The sequence below is a fragment of the Sorex fumeus genome, unplaced genomic scaffold, assembly GCF_029834395.1.
Source record: "Sorex fumeus unplaced genomic scaffold, SorFum_2.1 ptg000039l, whole genome shotgun sequence".
Classification (NCBI taxonomy): Eukaryota; Metazoa; Chordata; class Mammalia; order Eulipotyphla; family Soricidae; genus Sorex; species Sorex fumeus.
Window position 1 is genome coordinate 9,950,807 of NW_026606096.1, and position 19,712 is coordinate 9,970,518.

At 39.9% G+C, this 19,712-nt stretch overlaps 1 protein-coding gene across 1 annotated transcript in view; it reads left to right on the top strand.

Moving 5' to 3' along the window:
• Positions 1–19,712, top strand: part of DOCK5 (dedicator of cytokinesis 5) — a 234,346-nt gene that overhangs the window by 152,788 nt on the left and 61,846 nt on the right. The window contains exons 17-20 of the mRNA XM_056118939.1: positions 4,806–4,909; positions 5,669–5,852; positions 13,549–13,646; positions 14,521–14,610. Of these exons, the coding sequence (XP_055974914.1) occupies positions 4,806–4,909; positions 5,669–5,852; positions 13,549–13,646; positions 14,521–14,610 (476 nt within the window). The remainder of the gene's footprint in view (positions 1–4,805; positions 4,910–5,668; positions 5,853–13,548; positions 13,647–14,520; positions 14,611–19,712) is intronic.

The window sequence follows — 19,712 nt, forward strand, 5'->3', positions numbered from 1 at the left end:
TCTGCCTTTATCAACATTCTCTCAGAATGTTTTCTGTGCTTCCTGCAGTTCTCTGAGGTGCTTCTGGAGTCTCTGACACAGAGATTTTAACATCAAATAGGGAATAGAAATGTTGTAGTATTCAACTCCCTCTCAGATACTTCTCAGTATATGATGCCTTAGTACTGAGTTCTGCATTGAGAATGCTGTTGGATGATTTGCTGTCTCTCAGAATTAGTGGGTTTTTTTTTTCATGAAAGATTAGTCCCTGACCTGGATCAGAGTTCAAAAGGTGCTGCTCTAAAATGTGAAAAGAGAAGAAAATTATTTTTATATGGATTCTGAATTGATCTCAAAATTTAAGATTATGTTTTGTTTACTGGGGATTTTTGTTTTGGGTCCCAACCAGTGGTGCTCAGGTGCTTAGGTGCTCAGAAGACCTTATGGGATGCTAGGGTTCAAACCAGATTTGGCTACATGCAAGGAAACTGCTGTAACCATCTCTCCAGCCCCTATGAATTCTCTTGTTCTTGTTTAACATGCATAAAAACACAGTCATGGGTCAGAGAGATGATAGTGAGGTTGCTTTGATAATGGTTCAGATCCTGGCACTACCAGTGGCCCCTCATTCACTTGGCAAGTGTAACCCCTGAGCGTCATTGGATGTGCCCCCCACCACCTCCTGCCCCACTGCAGTCCTTTTTTCTAAATTGGGTTTATTAAATTTCATCTACATCCAGAGTACTGACTTGGCGCAGGGCATATGACCTCAAATAAGATACTATCACTGCTCTAAATACTTCTGTGGTCTAGTTAGGAAGATGAGTGTGAAAACAAGCTATTACATTCAAAACCATAAAATATTAGTCAGCCAATTGGGAGTGGTAAGTGACCACATATGTATGAGGATTATGTGCATGATTTCCTACATTGATGCTGAGACTAAAAGGTAGAGTTAGTGTAGTAAAGACAAACAGGTGAATAAAAGGTGTCTGAAAACCACCAAGTAAACTTGGAAGGGCTGAATCATGATAGTACAAGTGAGATGCTATGACATTTTCATTGTTGGAGGCCAAGGTAATGAAATACCAGCAGTTTCACACCATTTTACATGACATTTAGATAGCATTTATCAAGACTTAGTTTGTGCCATGTAATGAGTGAAGCTCTATTCGTACATTTTGTGTTACCACAAATCTGATAAACTATGTACATATATCCAGATTTAAAAAGAAACAAGAAAGTTAGTTACTTGCCTGTACTGATACTTCAGCAGTCGTTTTCTAGGCCACTTCGTGAAATAGAACTTTTGAGTCATGTTAGGCAGGAACCATTAGAGATAGTTTTGTGGGTCTTGTTGATGGTAGTGGTTGTGTGTGTGTGTGTGTGCGCGTGTGTGTGTGTATGGATATAATCTATGACTGGACTAATTCATGACCATTTTCATGACAGATTCTGCAGAGTAGTATTGTAGGCATTGTCATTTGGACAATGTTCACTTTGGGATATATATAGTACAAATAATATCTGTATATTATATATATAGTATGTGTATATATATACATTTGAACGATGTATTTATATATGCACATTTGAGCAGTGTCCACTTTGGACATGTATATTGTATATAACATATGTATATACATACATTGTCCAAATGACCACAAAAGAGAATAAATGACACTTGCCACTTGTCTCTTGTCGTCCCGTTGTTCATCGATTTGCTCGAGCAGGCACCAGTAATGTCTCCATTCGTCCCTGTTGTGTGATAGTGTAACCCAATGGCATATTGGAGGCTCGTTCAGGGTCAGGGGAATGAGAACCGTTATTGTTACTGTTTTTGGCATATTGAATACGCCATAGGTAGCTTGCTAGGCTCTGCTGTGCAGGCAGGATACTCTCGGTAGCTTGCTGGGCTCTCCAAGAGGGCCAGGAAATAAATAAAAAGAGTAAATAAAAAGTTATAATTAAATCATACACTGTACTACTCTTCAGAGCTTGTCATGAAAATGGTCATGAATTAGTTCAGCCATAGATAATCTAAGCAGGGAACACAGCTCAGAGGCCAAAATCTGAAAATCAGGAAGGAAATTCTGTGCTTCCCTGGAAGGCCAGACCCTTCTCCCCAGATGCCACAGCACACACTGATCCACAGTTCCTGGCAGCTGGGGTAATATCTTGGAAGGAAAAAGAGTAGAAACATTAGCATTATAAATTTTGAAGTATTACATATACTTCACTTAGTCTGACCTAAAACAAGAGAAATGAAACACCTTATGAATTTCTTTTAGAGCAGGACCCTTTGTAGAACTGAAATTTTGTTTTCGTTATTGTTGTCATTATTTTACTCTGGTTGCAGTCTGGTGAGTGGTGGATAGAGATGACAGAAAGACTAGTGCAAAAGATCTTGTAGAAATGCAGGAAGAAGTGAGGATGGCCAGGACTCAGTAGGAACAGAATGGATGGAAATGAAAGGTCCTCATCCCAAAATATTCAGAATATGGAGTTGGCGTGTGGGTGGAATAAGTGTCATTCCTCATAGCTCTGATTCAGATGATCGGGTAGATACTGAGTCTACTCTCATGAGCCAATGAATGTGGGAAAAGGAGCATTTGTGGGGGTCTAAGAAAATTCTATTTGAGGAACTAATTCTTTTTTTTTTTTTTTTTTCCCCCTTTATTTTATTTTATTTTTTTTAAAGTTGTAGATTTACAATTTTTTGTGCTTTGGTTTCAATTATACAATGATCAGATACCCATCCCTCCACCAGTGCCCATTTTCCACCACCATGGATAATATCCCTCCCACCCCCATCCCCCCATCCCCCCGTCTCTGTGGCAGGGCAATCCCCTGTGTTCTCTCTCTCCTTTTGGGTGTTGTGGTCTGCAAAAGAGGCATTGAGTGGCAAACATGTTCAGTCCATAGTCTACTTTCGACATGCATCTCCCCTCCTGGGAGGATCCTCCAAACATCCTTTATTTGGTGCTCCCTTCTCTATCTGAATAGCCCTTTCCTCTAGGATACCCGGCTGGCCTCTAAGTTATGGAGTAATCCTCCTGGTGCTGATCTCAGCTATTCTTGGGTATTAATCTCATACTTTGTTACTTTATATCCCCCAGATGAATGCAATCTTTCTATGTCTATCCCTCTCTTTCTGACTCATTTCGCTTAGCATGATACTTTCCATATTGTACCACTTGTATGTAAATTTCATGACTTCATCTTTTCTAAGAGCTACATAGTACTCCATTGTGTAGATGTACCAAAGTTTCTTTAACCAGTCATCTGTTCTTGGGCATTCAGGTTTCTTCCAGTTTCTGGCTATTGTAAAGAGGGCTGCAATGAACAAACAAGTGCAGATGTCACTTCGACTATACATTTTTGCCTCTCTGGGATATATTCCCAGGAGTGGTATTGCTGGGTCAAATGGGAGCTCAATTTCTAATTTTTTGAGAATCGTCCATAGTGTTTTCCAGAAGGGCTGAACCAGTCGGCATTCCCACCAACAGTGAAGGAGTGTCCCTTTCTCGCCACAACCACGCCAGCATCGGTTGCTTTTGTTCTTTTGAATGTGGGCCAGTCTCTGAGGTGTGAGATGGTATCTCATTGTGGTTTTGATCTGCATCTCCCTGATGATTAATGATGTAGAGCATTTTCTCATGTGCTTTTTTGCCATTCGGATTTCTTCTTTGAGAAAGTTTCTGTTCATTTCATTGCCCCATTTTTGGATGGGGTTGGATGTTTTCTTCTTGTGGAGTTTAACCAGTATTTTGTATATCCTGGATATCAACCCCTTGTCAGATGTGTATTCGGTGAATATCCTTTCCCATTCTGTAGACTGTCTTTGTATTTTGGTCACTGTTTCTTTGGAGGTGCAGAAGCTTCTTAGTTTAAGATAGTCCCATTTGTCTATCTCTGTTTTCACTTGCTCGGCCAGTGGCGTGGCATCTTTGAAGATACCATTAGCTTCAATGTCATGGAGGGTTTTGCCAACTTTATCTTCAATGTACCTTATGGTTTCTGGTCTGATGTTGAGGTCTTTAATCCATTTTGATCTTACTTTTGTACATGGTGTTAGGCAGAGTTCTGAGCCTATTTTTTTGCATGTAGCCGTCCAGTGATGCCAACACAATTTATTAAAGAGGCTTTCCTTACTCCACTTCACATTACTTGCACCTTTATCAAAGATTAGATGAGCATATGATTGAGGAGAGATGTCAGTGTATTCAACCCTGTTCCATTGGTCTGCAGTTCTGCCTTTGTTCCAGTACCATGCTGTTTTAATTATTACTGCTTTGTAGTACAGTTTGAAGTTCGGGAGGTTGATTCCTCCCATTTTCTTTTTCCCAAGAATTGCTTTAGCTATTCGCGGGGGCTTATTGTTCCATATAAATTTCAAGAGTGTTTGCTCCATTTCTTTGAAGAATGTCATGGGTATCCTTATAGGGATTGCATTGAATTTATACAATGCTTTCGGTAGTATTGCCATTTTGACAATGTTAAGTCTCCCGACCCATGAGCAGGGGATATCTTTCCATTTCCTCATGTCCTCTTTTATTTCCTGAAGTAGCGTTTTGTAGTTTTCTTTGTACAGGTCCTTTACTTCCTTAGTTAAGCTGATTCCTAGGTACTTGATTTTCTGGGGAGGAACTAATTCTTTTGAGGAGCCTGTGCCACCCTGTATGGCCCTTGGTTGCTTGCTGAACTGTGTTGATGATAACACAATTAAACATCACATCCCAGAGCAAAGTGGGAATCAACTGTGATAATCCTGATTTCTGGCTCTCTGCACTCACTGCTAAGACAATTGCTTTCTGTCTTTTCAGCCAGAGATAAATCGGAGCGAGCCTTTGGGGTGGCCTTCGTGAAACTGATGAATCCTGATGGCACCACTCTGCAGGACGGGAGGCATGACCTGGTGGTTTATAAGGTGGTACTAAGGAGCAACATGCAAATAATTGTTTGGGAAGTTTTATTATCTGTGAAATTGGTGATTGAGGCTCCCTTCAATTTTATTTATATAAACATCCTCCTCTCCTCTAGGGCCATATGTGTTTGCCCTTTCAAGTTTAGGACCCAAGGCAGCTATGGTCACACCAATTGTCAGTCTCCCTTACTGTACCAGAAAGCGTGAAACTTAGCTTATTTAGACTTTAGAGTACATCTCTTTCTCTTCTGCAAATGGTTTTCTGTCCAATCAGTACTCAAGGGGCTGCCCTCTTGCCTTTCTCTCTCCTGCATGCTCCGCTGTTTGGTTAGAGTGTGGTATGTGTGGTAGGATGTGGTCTTTATATCACCCTGAGTCAGACATGGCTTCTCAGCTCTGGGGCCTCTTTCTTTCCCTTACACTTTTGTCTTTACTTTTCCCTAGTAAGTGTTCTGGAGCTTTCAGTTTCACAAAGATTTGAGGGTATAAAGTAAATACTGGGAGGTCTTATATTTCTAACTCTATCCAAGGGACTCTTTTGTGTGTATCTGTCTGATACATATTTTTCTTAACTGCTCTGGAGTTTGTAGTTTTGGAAGGTATGCCAACCTGGTTCTTTCTAGAGACTCATTCAACCCAATAACTCAATGAATTGTAATGGTGACCATTGACAGTTTTAAGAGCATGAAATTCTACCTCTTTCCTTTGTTTGCATGTAGGAGATTTTGCCCATCATTCCTGCTTAACATACTTCCTTTTCAGGGTGACAACAAGAAAATGGAAGATGCTAAGTTCTACCTGACCCTTCCTGGGACCAAATTAGAGATGGAAGAAAAAGAGCTTCAAGCATCCAAAACTCTGACCAACTTTACTGCAAGCAAGGAGAGCACAAAAGATAGCTTTCAGATTGCCACCCTCATTTGCTCCACAAAGCTCACACAGAATGGTAAGTACACGTGAGGGCAGTGACAGTAGATTGATTTTTTTCTGCATAGCTTTCTTAGGTTCTTCTGTTTGAATCAGGAGTCTGGATTCTATAGAGCTGGGGCTGCTGAGATGGGATATTGAGATGGGACGTTTCCTTTCAAATGCTGCTTTGGGTGATACTGATCAAATTGGCAGAGCTAATTCTTAGGTTCTGTTGTCTATAATTCAAGTAATACGAAAGTTTTCTGATTTTATAAACACACACACACATATTTATTTGGGGGGGCCATACCCAGTGGTGTTCAGGGATCACTACTGGTGTGACTTGGGGAACCATATGTTGTATAGGGGATCAAACTAGGTCCACTGCATGCAAGGCATGTACCTTAAACTCTATACTTTTTATCAGGTCCCTTTTCCTTTTTTTCTTTTTGGGTCACACCTGGCGATGCACAGGGGTTACTCCTGGCTCTGCACTCAGGAATCACCCCTGGTGGTGCTCAGGGGACCATATGGAATGCTGAGAATCGAACCCAGGTTGGCTGCATGCAAGGCAAATGCCCTACCTGTTGTGCTATTGCTCCAGCCCCCAGATCCCCCCTTTTTTTAAACATCATTAATTTATAAATGTGTTTGTTAACAGACTGTAGAATCCAAAAATTTTTTTTAGACATTTATTTATTTATTTTTCTTTTGGGGTCACACCCAGCGATGATCAGGGGTTGCTTTGCACTCAGTTATTACTCCTGGCAGTGCTTGAGGAACCATATGGGATGCTGGGGACCAAACCTAGGTCAGCTGCTTGCTAGGCAAACGCCCTACCCACTGTACTATTGCTCCAGTCCCCCAAATCCAAAAATCTTATTGTCACTTTCCTTCAAAGAGGCAAAGAACTCTAATAATGTTTCGTATGTGATAGTTTACTATGTGTGTGATGATGGTATATACCTGTAATAATCATGCTTAATACATGTACTTCATGTGTGATAGCTGTTACAAAAGATGTCGGTAATAATGGGGAGGAAACTGGCAAATAAACATTAGTTTTCTGCTCAAGCAGGAATGGTTTCCTGTAGCATTCTGTTTGTTGCGTGTGTAGTCTCCTCTTTCTCAATTTTTTTTTTTGAGCATTGGGAAGTTTTCCATAAAACTAGTTGTTTTGTTTCCCAATATCAGATAATTTTAATTTCCATAATGGAATTTGATATATAAAAAAAAAGAGCCCCTATTTCTTTGAGCATATCATGTCTAAGGAGACATGCTAAGGATTCTGAGTCAAGAACTGGCCTGAGGAATTATCTGTTCCATATTCTACATAACAGATTAGTCCCTTTGGCTGCATAGAAAAATTGGGTGAGGTTTTTATTAGGGGATTCTGCTTAAAGCAGTGCTGAAATTGAGAAACCCACTCAAGGTTCAGATGTGGGTTGATCTTTTGAAGAGTTCAGTTTGTTTTGATAAATCATGGTCAGCTAAGAAAATAAGAATAGGATTTCAGGTTGAACAAATGGCTAAACCTGCTAGTGTGAAGTTCAGAGAGAATTAACATATGTGGGAAGGTAAGGCCATACAGGTAAAAAATGAGCAGGAAAAATGCAAAACTATGGATATCATATCAAAAGATCCATTAAGTCTAAGTACTTGGGAAGAAAAGCAGAGGTGACTAGGCAGACACAGGAACTTTAAGGTAGGGTGCAATTCTGCTATCTGATGCATTCATCAAATCCAACAGAATATACTGCACAGGGTGTGTCCTCAGCACTAGTGCTGATGTAAATTATGGATTTTAGTTAATTAGCAATATTGACTAGTTAATTATAATGTACAATCTTAATGCAAGCTGTCCAATAGGGAGTGGAGATTGGGGAGCAGAGAAGGGGTTTATAAAAAGGCTTTGTACTTTCTGCTGAAGTTTTGTAAATCTATGGTGTTCAAAATATAGAGTATAGTGGCTGGAGCAATAGCACAGCGGGTAGCCGACCCAGGTTCAATTACCAGTATCCCAAATGGTCCTTTGAGTACCACCTGGGGTAATTCCTGAGTGCAGAGCCAGGAGTAATCCCTGTGCATCGCCAGCTGTGACCCCCCCCCCAAAAAAAGCAAAATATAAAGTATATGAATTTTTAAAAATCAAACATTATGCCTGAAATACATTCTGAGTTTCATAAAATACAGAACTGCCTTCATAACAGTACCTGTGTTAGAGAAATTAAATGTTAGACTGATTGATGTGAGATTAAATGGTGGAAGTATTTATTGAAGATGATCTAGAAGGTATATCCAAGATTTTAAATGTATTCAGACCCTTTGGTTCTGTAATTTGGCCCTTAGATTGAACCTATATATGCAATGAGAGATGTGCACAAAGATTTATGAATGGATGTGTTTCCAATTACTCATCAAATAAGTGGGGTCAGTTTAAATTGTATAAGGTACTGATGATATATGCAGTTTCAAAACATATTTCAAAATAAATAATGTGATAATTTTGATATTGTTATAGATAATCCGTTTGTTTAAATATATGAGGACAATTTGGACATTTCTCTGCTTTCTATTCCCAGCTTGGGCATTTCATGTTGGGCAAGTCCTTTTGATCTCTTGTGTTCTGATTTCTTCATCTTTAATGTGAAGAAATATTTATGACATATAAACAAAATATGTTAATATTAATAGGACTTGTACTAGCATATATTTCAAAGAATGAAGTACTTCTAAGTAACAAAGAAAACCCATTCATAGTCCCTTGCGCATATTTTATGAATGTTAGCTGTCATCATTATTCTTAAGGCATGCCAAAAAAGACAAATGAATAATTATAGGATAGATCATTCTTTTATTTGTTTTGTAATTTCCATATAACTCTTATGTGACAACAAGTTATTTTCGAAGATGTAGCAGATAATTTAAAACAACGTACTTGGGGCCAGAGCGATAGTACAGTGGCGACCCAGGTTCGATCCCCGGCATCCTATATGGTCCGCCCTGCACCGTCAGGAATAATTTCTGAGTGCAGAGCCCAAAAAAGCAAAAAACAACAACAACAAAAACAAACAAACAAAAATCATACTGTAAGAGCAATCATAAAAGTGTAGTTATAGATGTAGCATTGATCATGCATGCATTCTGGGGACTGGAGTTCAAAGAAAGCAATTAATAGACATTTATAAAATTACAATGAAAAATGAGAGAAATTTCTGTAGCTGTAAGTCTTGTTATACTGTTTATTTCCCTTCCAGTCAACTTTTTAAAGAAGCTTATTCAGTTAGCAGGAATCAATTCAATCTCCATATGTTGGTATCACATGGTATCTTGTGTTGGTGTCTTCTAAGTGTTGGTATCTTAGATGTCCAAGATGTGTTGGATGCACTTAGATATACAAGATGTGTTGATATCTTCTAAGTGTTCTAAACCTGTGCTGTCCTATCATTGCAGCCTCTGACTACAAAATTGTAAAAATCTGATTCAGGTTATGTGTTTATTGTCTTAATTGAACTAGTATCATCTCAAGTGTACTATAGTTTGGGCTGGAGAGCTAGTAAGTAAGGATGTAAGACTCTTGTGTTGCATACAGTGGACCAGGTTTGATCTCTGGCATTGTGTATGGTCCCCCAAGGACGGCCAGGGGTTAATTTTGAGCACAGAGCCAGGAATGGCCTTCCGCATCACCAGGTATGGCCCACAAACCAAAAACAACAAGAACGACAAAATCAGTTGGTCAGTGGCCTTTGAGGTTCCCTCAGACGGAACACTACCCTTTGCTGCCCTATCCTCCTATTCCTACATTTTACTATCTTAACTCTCATTAGATCTGCAAAAAGTTGAATATCTATCTTATATATGCTTTTCAAAAGTGAATCATACGAAGCAGAAGGAGTGCTCTGTTATCATGGACTGGGGTGGCAGAGGAGGGGGTGGAGGCACAAGGAGGGGGACAGAGGCTTGACAAGGGAAGAGAACACAAAGGCACAGCGAGCATCAGAGAATACTGGGCCTTCCACAGAACAAAAACCAATTGTGCTCTGGCCATGTATTTGCTTTCTTCTAGTTTGATAGAAATTATAAAGACCCACTTTAATTTATTCTGAGAAATGGGAAGCTGAGGAACATTAATAAACCATCAAATGCATGAGGCCATTTACTGATAAAGAGGGTTGCTTTCACATAGCGACCGTGACCAAAGGCATTTCTCCTGAGCCTCAGTACTATTCACACTCAAAAGGTTAAAAGCCACTGGCCTTTGGTACAGACAGTTCTTGTAAACTTGGCTTCCTCATTTTTTTTTTCTAAACTAGAACAGAACAAATTTTCTGAGATCATTTGTTGCTGGGCCATATGGGTGAAAAGAGATTGGTTTCAGCAAAGGAGAAAGGAATTATGTCCTTGCACACATGGAGCCCTCTGCCCAGTGATTCACAGTCAGTATTGCATTTTATTTTCCAACACTCTAGCACAGGAAGATTCCAGTATTTTCAAAATTAGCTTCAGTTTACTGATGAGAAAACTTAATTAAGGTCCTTAGATATTTTCTTTACGCACTTAAGTGGTAAACTTGGGTCCAGAAAAAGACATTAATAACTCTAATGCTTTTTTAAAAAAAATTTTATTGAACTTTTCTTTTTTCTTTATTTTTCCTTTTCTGTTTAAAATGGTATCATCCTTAATCCTTTTCAAAGATAATTAGTACCTAAAATTTAGCAATTTTTGTTTGGAGTCAACAATTTTTATAGTCTTTGTATGGGACTATAAACTAGGATGTCTTGGGTTAACATTTGGATAACATCTAGATAGACCCTTTATCTAGTTTTATATTACAGGAAGATGCCTGGATATCAGAGACATATAAGACTACTTTTAGTAGAATGATTTATGATAGAAGAAAGCTGGAAACCCAAGTGTTTAACAATCAGATATATAAATTAGTTTTATACAACAACCTCTATGATTTCAAAAACACAATAGTCCAGGTCTTTTTCTGGAAGGAGATGCCACCAGTGTTCTAACCCTGGCCTTTCAGCACTTATCCTTGATATATCCCTAATGTATGCTTGGAAACCTCTCTAGGGAGTAATTCTGAGCTGATGAATGGACCCTTCAAAAACACTTAAAGCTCCTCGTGACTCTCCTCCCCGATGAAGTCTTTCAGACATATCCACAGTTATCACTGAGCAGAGTGAAATAAAGAATAGAGTGGCACCACCGACTAGCCTGTGGCAGAAATCAGAGGCAGGAAATGGGAAAGACATTGTGTAATCATGGCTAAGTCTAGCATGGTGCCTATTATTAACTACTTAATGGATGAATGAATTAAAGAATTGTACTGAGGAAAGTATCAGCTTCCCTTCCTTCCTTCCTTCCTTCCTTTCTTTCTTCCTTCCTTCCTTCCTTCCTTCCTTCCTTCCTTCCTTCCTTCCTTCCTTCCTTCCTTCTTTCCTTCCTTGCTTCCTTCCTTCTTTCCTTTCTTCTATATTGAGCACCTACTAGATAACCTAACACTGTGATGGAATATAAAAGTGAATATAGGGACCAGAGAGGTAGTACAGAAGAGAGTGCTTGCCTTGCATGCAACTAACCCAGGTTTGATCCTTGGCACCCTACATAGCCCATCAAAGCCCTTTAGGAGTGATCCCTGACCAAAGAGCCAGGCTTAAGCCCAGAGCACTGCTTTGTGGATTAGAAAGCAAAACCTAAATAATACAGTATAGTTCCACCTTCAAGTCGCTCAAAGCTTCGAGAGCAAAGAGATAGTATATATTTGATTTCTGTGGGAATAAAGTTTGCGATGGACCTTGAAGTATAAGTAGGGATTGAACAAATACATAGTATTTCTGCGTATTTCACACAAAGCAAAGAGTACATGCAAGCAGATCGAGCTATTTCCAAATACTCTGTACTTTGGGAAGTAGCTCACTGAATTGTCTGATAAGGGAAGAACAGAACAATGGTTTGTGGGGCTGTGGGGAGAGCCATAATTAGGGTCTTACTGCTTTCTGTGAGTGATGATAGGTTTTGTTTCTTAGTGGGGAGTCTTTAGGCAGTAGGCTTGGTGAACTTCCCAGGAGTCAAAAACACAAGTAGATAAACATCTTTGAAGCAAATGGGCTATTCTGATGAATAGTATACATTTGAAACTAACTATATACATTTATACAGGTCCATTGATTTAAGAAGTATATATTTAAAGCGGAGCCCAAGAGATAGCACAGCAGGCAGGTAGGGCACTTGCCTGCGTGCAACTAACCCAAGATCAGTCCCTGACACCATGTTCTCTGAGCCTGCCAGGAGTGATCCCTGAGCACAGAGCCAAGAGTAAGCCCCCAAGCACTGGCAATTATACCCACCCCCCACTTAAAAAAAAAGTATGTATTAGAGGACCAGAGAGAGAGAGAGTATAGTTGCAAAGCAGCTTGCCTTGTATGAGCTAGCCAATATTGACTTGATTCCTGCAATCACACATGGTCTGCCACGCACTGTTAGGAATAAGCCGTGACCCTGTCCGTATGGCCAAAACAAACAGAAAGGGAAAAAGGGGGGATAATGTGTGGGGGGGGGGCTTTTTGGGTCACACCTGGCTATGATCAGGGGTTGCTCCTGGCTCTGCACTGAAGAATTACTCATGGTGGCTCTCAGGGGACCATATAGGATGCTGAGGATCTAACCCAAGTCAACCACATGCAAGTAAAATGTTCTACCCACTGTACTATTGCTCTGGCCTAAAAATACACTTTTTCAAAAAGAATGTATTGGGACCAAGAAGATAGCTCCATGGGGCTAAGCACATGTTCTGAGTTTAGTCTGTGGAAGTCAGGGTATAAAGCAATGCAACTATGCTTGATTTTTACAAAATCCAATAAATGTATGAATTATAATTAATCTTTTTAATCCCATTCATTCATAATGTAACCGGGACAAACAACTTAATTGCCTGTAGCCTAAGTTTTATCATCTGAAAGTTGAAAAAGTAGGGACTGGAGAAATAGGAGTAATGGGGCTTCACTTGCACTTAGTAGACTTGGCTTCCATCCTTGGAACAACATACAGGTCTCCAAACAATGTCGGGAGTAAAACTTCATCACTTCTGGGTGTGTCCACACCTAGGAAACAGTGGAAAAATATAATCTGCAGTGATATTCAACACTTGATGAGTTAAATTTACAAGTAGAAGTCCCCTTTCCCTTTGATTCCACTGTGACATACATGATAATAAGAGATAAATTAAGAAGTGTAGCAAATTAAAGGTACAGAAGTTACATCCGTCTTTTATTTATTTATTTTTTTGCTTTGTTTTTTTGGGTCATACCCAGTGATGTTCAGGGGTTACTCTTGACTCTGCACTCAGGAATTACTCCTGGCAGTGTTTCGGGGACCACATGTGATGCCGGGGATTGAACCCGGCAAATGGCCTACTTGCTGTACTATCGCTCCAGCCTGGGTTCAGTCTTTATGGAAGTGACGTCATTATCTGAGGGATATGAGTTCCATTCAGGTGTTGCTTTTATAATTTTTTTAGAACATTAGTAGTCAGGTTTTTTTTTCCTTACATGATAGCGACCACAAGGTTTTCTCTGATTTATATGGAGATATAGCTTCAAAGAATATTTAAGTTTTTAAACACCATTAAGAACAATTTTTCTAGAGAATTCTACAACTGTATTCTGCAACAGTATGGATTGCTTCCTCTAACAAGTGTCTAATGTTTGTGGTTGTTCTTCTAGTTGACCTGTTAGGCTTATTAAATTGGCGTTCAAACTCCCAGAACATTAAACACAACTTAAAGAAGTTAATGGAGGTGGACGGAGGAGAGATTGTTAAGGTATGTTTATATTTTTGTAGTCAGAAATATATTCACTATTTCAATCCTTCCAATTTTATTTTATTTTAAATTTTATTTTATTGTATAAATTATTTTTATACTAACTTATTACATTTAATATTCCAACACCAATCCCACCACATTTTGAATGTTTCTACCCCAACCCTCAAAGCCCACCCCCAAAGCAGTACCTAAGTAATTTATTTTGTGTTGCTTGTTAAGAATAATTCACTAAGAATGATCCAAAAAAATGTTTCTTTAGAGGAAAGTGTGTGTAGATTGTTGTATTAAGCCCTTGTCTTGGTGTAGAATATTACATGTAACATGGCTACGAGTGTAACTGTGTGCTCCAAGAATTCTAAAATTTTAAATGGTAATATAGCTGAGGTTAATAGAATTTTTTAACTAGATGTTGACTTTGGGGTCCAGAGACATCTCTGCAGCATGTTGCTGGTTATCTTCCGAGATTTATTTCTGAGTCTATGGATCATGGCTGTTAATGAGTTTATGTGGTGCCAGAAGCAGTTCCTGGGTGTGACTACCAGGCTACTGGAAGCACAGGAAGATGCGGGGAGGTTGTCCATTCCTGACTCTGCGAGTCTGGAGATTTCAGTCACAAGTCCCATACCTGGGTTTTTCAGCAGTTTCACTCATGGGTGAGACTCATCCGAGCCTGTGAAAGTCCAATTTTAAATTAAACCAGACATTACACATATTGACTTGATCACTTCACTGTGTCTGTTTTTTAAGAAAATGCTGTTTTTAAGTTGTAGAAGCCTAGTTCTGTTATTATTATTATTATAGCCTAATTATTCCTAAATCTGTATACTGAGCTGAATAAAAAATATGTATAAACTTTTTTTTTTACCTTCAGTTTTTGCAAGATACACTAGATGCACTTTTTAACATAATGATGGAGAAATCTGACAATGAAACATACGATTTCCTTGTATTTGATGCACTGGTAAGCAAACTTTAGTGTTTATCCTTACAACTTTATAGTCTTTGTTATTTTACAATTTTCAGTAATTGTGATGAATATCTACCTGCATAAATATTTAAATACATCTCTCTGATCATTTCTAAAATTTATGTTTTAACAAGATATCACAGTTTATTTATTTATTTTAGTGTAGGAGTACTGCTATTTATTCAGCCATTGATCTGATTGAATTGGCCATGAAATGCACATCACTTTTTAAAAAAATTTTTTTTAATGGATATCCATGAGGTAGACCATTACAAAGCTGTTCATAATTGGGTTTCAGTCATACAATGATCCAGCATCCATCCCTCCACCAGTGTACATTTCCTTCCACCAGTGTCCCCCGTGTCCTCACCACCAACCCCCACATTCCCACCCCTACCCCCAGAGTCCCTCTAGGGGAGGCACTCTCCTTTTTCTCTCTCTTCTTTTCCTTTTATGGATTATAGTTTGCAATACAGGTGCTAAGAGGTCATGGTGTTTGTCAGGGCATTTGGTATTTTTATCAGGATGGTAAGGCTGGAATAGATTTTTGATTGGGTGGAAGCTTTGGGGTGTGGATGTGACTGCCGAGGCTCCTGGAAGTAAAGGGAGATGGGGAGAGGTAGCCCATCCCCTCTCCGTGAAAGTCTGGAGATTTCAGTCACAAAACCTGCATACTAGAATTTTCAATAGATTATTTCTTGGTGGGCTGGAGCGATAGCACAGCAGGTAGGGCGTTTGCCTTGCATGCAGCCAACATGGCCAACCCAAGTTCGATTCCTCCGCCCCTCTCGGAGAGCCTGGCAAGCTACCGAGAGTATCTTGCCCGCATGGCAGAGCCTGGCAAGCTACCCCTGACGCACTCAATATGCCAAATACAGTAACAAGTCTCACGATGGAGATGTTACTGGGCCTGCTCGAGCAAATCGATGAATAACGGGAGGACCGTGATATTTCTTGGTGAGGTCTGTCCTGAGAAGGTGGAGTCAGGCCAGGGATATGGCGACGATTTTGGATTGTGAAAGCAAGTGTCTGTTGGGGGCTCTGCTTGTGCGGGCCACCAGGCCAACCTGCACCCACCCCTCCGATTTATCCCAGTCTGTTCAGCCATTCGCAGGACAGAGATTAACTGTGGCTTTTGATCTCTTTCGAGATTTATCTATGGGTCTCTGAAATAAGGTCAATATGTGAGCTTCTGTAGTTGAGGTGGTTTGTGGGAATGGATCTCACATACCTAAATTTTGGCCATTTAATTTCTTGGTAAACTTGGTCCCAAGTTGTAGGGTTCCAGCCAAAGGCACAGAAGCAATTTTGTGGTATGAGGAAGACTGAAAGCACCATCAGACTGCTGATGCACTCGCCCCGCAAGATAAAGTTTGATCTGTTGGCAGCACCATACCCCCGGGTATCATAGTTTACAGTGGTAGTGAAGTCATTTTACGGTTACAGTGCTAGTACACCAATCCTTCTACTTGTATTTCAGTCTCTTGTCCTAAACCCTGCTTAGTCCCCAGTTTCCAATTCTGTTTATCATGTCTCAGAGTTTGTTTGGAAATGGTCTAACCCTTTTCCTTTAATCTATATATACCACATATGAGTAAAAGCTGATCATTTCTCTTTTTTTTTTGAATTTATTTTTTATTAGTGAAACACCATGAGGTACAGTTGTAGATATACAAATTTTTGTGCTTGGATTTCGGTCACACCATGATCAAATACCCATCCCTCCACCAGTGCCCGTTTTCCACCACCATGGATAATATCCCTCCCCTCCCATTCCCCCCACCACCCCCTGCCACTGTGGCAGGGCATTCCCTTTTGTTCTCTCTCTCCTTTTCGGTGTTTTGATCAGCAAAAGAGGCATTGAGTGGCAAACATGTTCAGTCCAGTCTACTTTCAACCAGCATCTCCCCTCCTGGGAGGATCCTCCAAACACCCTCCATTTGGTGCTCCCTTCTCTATCTGAACTCTCCTTTCCCCTAGAATACCCGGCTGGCCTCTAAGCTATGGAGTAATCCTCCTGGTGTTGATATCAGCTATTCTTGGGTATTAATCTCATATTTTGTTATTTTATATCCCCGAGATGAATGCAATCTTTCTATGTCTATCCCTCTCTTTCTGACTCATTTCGCTTAGCATGATACTTTCCATATTGTACCACTTGTATGTAAATTTCATGACTTCATCTTTTCTAAGAGCTACATAGTACTCCATTGTGTAGATGTACCAAAGTTTCTTTAACCAGTCCTCTGTTCTTGGACACTCAGGTTTCTTCCAGTTTCTGGCTACTGTAAAGAGTGCTGCAATGAACAAACAAGTGCAGATGTCACTTCGACTACACATTTTTGCCTCTCTGGGATATATTCCCAGGAGTGGTATCGCTGGGTCAAATGGGAGCTCAATTTCTAATTTTTTGAGGAACGTCCATACTGTTTTCCAAAAGGGCTAAACCAGTCGGCATTCCCACCAACAGTGAAGGAATGTCCCTTTCTCGCCACATCCGCGCCAACAACCGTTGCTTTTGTTCTTTTGAATGTGGGCCAGTCTCTGTGGTGTGAGATGGTATCTCATTGTGGTTTTGATCTGTATCTCCCTGATGATTAATGATGTAGAGCATTTTCTCATGTGCTTTTTTGCCATTCTGATTTCTTCTTTGAGAAAGATTCTGTTCATTTCATTGCCCCATTGTTTGATGGGGTTGGATGTTTTCTTCTTGTGGAGTTCAACCAGTATTTTGTATATCCTTGATATCAACCCTTGTCAGATGTGTATTCGGCGAATATTCTTTCCCATTCTGTAGACTGTCTTTGTATTTTGGTCACTGTTTCTTTGGAGGTGCAGAAGCTTCTTAGTTTAAGATAGTCCCATTTATCTATCTCTGTTTTCACTTGCTCGGCCAGTGGCGTGGCATTTTGAAAATACCATTAGCCTCAGTATCATGGAGGGTTTTGCCAACTTTTTCTTCAATGTACCTTATGGTTTCTGGTCTGATGTTGAGGTCTTTAATCCATTTTGATCTTACCTTTGTACATGGTGTTAGGCAGAGTTCTGAGCCCATTTTTTTGCAAGTAGCCATCCAGTGATGCCAGCATAATTTGTTAAAGAGGCTTTCCTTACTCTACTTCACATTTCTTGCACCTTTGTCAAAGATTAGATGATCATATGATTGAGGGGAGATGTCAGTGTATTCAACTCTGTTCCATTGGTCTACAGTTCTGCCTTTGTTCCAGTACCATGCTGTTTTGATTATTACTGCTTTGTAGTAAAGTTTGAAGTTAGGGAGGTTGATTCCTCCCATTTTCTTTTTCCCAACAATTGCTTTAGCTATTCGTGGGGGCTTATTGTTCCATATAAATTTCAGGAGTGTTTGCTCCATTTCTTTGAAGAATGTCATGGGTATCCTTATAGGGATTGCATTGAATTTATACAATGCTTTTGGTAGTATTGCCATTTTGACAATGTTAAGTCTCCCGACCCATGAGCAGGGGATATCTTTCCATTTCCTCATGTCCTCTTTTATTTCCTGAAGTAGTGTTTTGTAGTTTTCTTTGTACAGGTCTTTTACTTCCTTAGTTAAGCTGATTCCTAGGTACTTGATTTTCTGGGGCACAATTGTGAACGGGATTGATTTTTTCATTTAGCTTTCCTCTCTCTCACTGTTTGCGTATAGGAAAGCCATGGACTTTTGGGTATTGATTTTATAGCCTGCAACTTTACTATACAAGTCTATTGTTTCTAGGAGTTTTTTGGTGGAGGTTATTGGGTTCTCTAAGTATAGTATCATATCATCTGCTAATAGTGAGAGCTTGATTTCTTCCTTTCCTATCTGAATGCCCTTAATATCTTTTTCTTGCCTAATTGCTATTGCAAGTACTTCCAGTACTATATTGAACAGCAGTGGAGAGAGTGGGCATCCTTGTCTTGTCCCTGATCTTAGAGAAGAGCTGATCGTTTCTTAAGACTAAATTCCTATAAGTGAATTTGAAAATAATTGACTATTTTCAAGGCCTGTGTTTGTTTTTTCCTGTTTAATCTTCAATCTTATATACATTCTTAGAAGGGCAAACAAGATGTTTCTTTACATTAGAAATAAGGAGTCCCTTTAACTCTTAGATTTCCTGCTCATAAACTGAGAGGCATCATTAACAAAGAAGATTGTGGTTTGTTGTATTTGTGGGCTTGAGTAGTCATGTAGAAGAGAGAGCTCAGAAGTCAGACATGAATCTTAGTTCCATTATGCACAATAGACAACCTAGCAGACACTTAAGTTGCTACACAATGCACTTTAAAGCACAACTCATTCCAAGAGGTAAAATTCAAATAAAAACAGATGATGTCAGGGCCTGGGAAGGCCAGGAGTGGGAGTGAATTGACACAATCAGACAATGCATTGTTGTTTATAATTGTGTGGAATTTTACCTGAATGCTACAGCCAAGGAAGAAGGTTACTTTGTAAATTTAGATCACTTGGAGAAACTGGCAAATTCAAGAGGTGCTTACTGGACTAAAGAAAAGGATGTGAGGTAGAGAGGCAACGCCCCCATCTGAGACCACACCAGTCCCACTTATGGGAAAAGTTTCTGGGGCATGGTCCGGAGACAGAATCCTGTGGTACAAAGCCATGAGCAGTGGACACATGTGTAATCCCTAAGTCAAGTGCCCTTTCTTTTGTATAGTATCTTGAGTGGGAACAATGTGCTTATTTGTAGAGGGAACCTTCCACCCCCTTTCCACACACACACACACACACACACACACACACACACACACACACACACAGAGTGTTAGGCATTAACATAAGAGGAGGAAATTCAGAAGCAAAAGTCAGGTGATACTCAGTTATTGGGCCTCTCCCACTGTAGGAGAAAGATGGCCTAGGGGCATAACCCTGGCTGCATTCTTGGGGCAGCCTGCATTCCCCAATGTCCTTCCTCCTGTTATCCCCAGTTTCAGTTACCTGGGCACCTATGGCCAGGGCTGCTGCCTTCTGTTGTTTCAGAGCAGTCGGTTGAGTGCCTGACATAGCATTTTCTCTCCTCATGGGAATCCCAAGACTTGACGGTAACTCTGAAATAATAAACTGGAGATTGCTGCTGAAG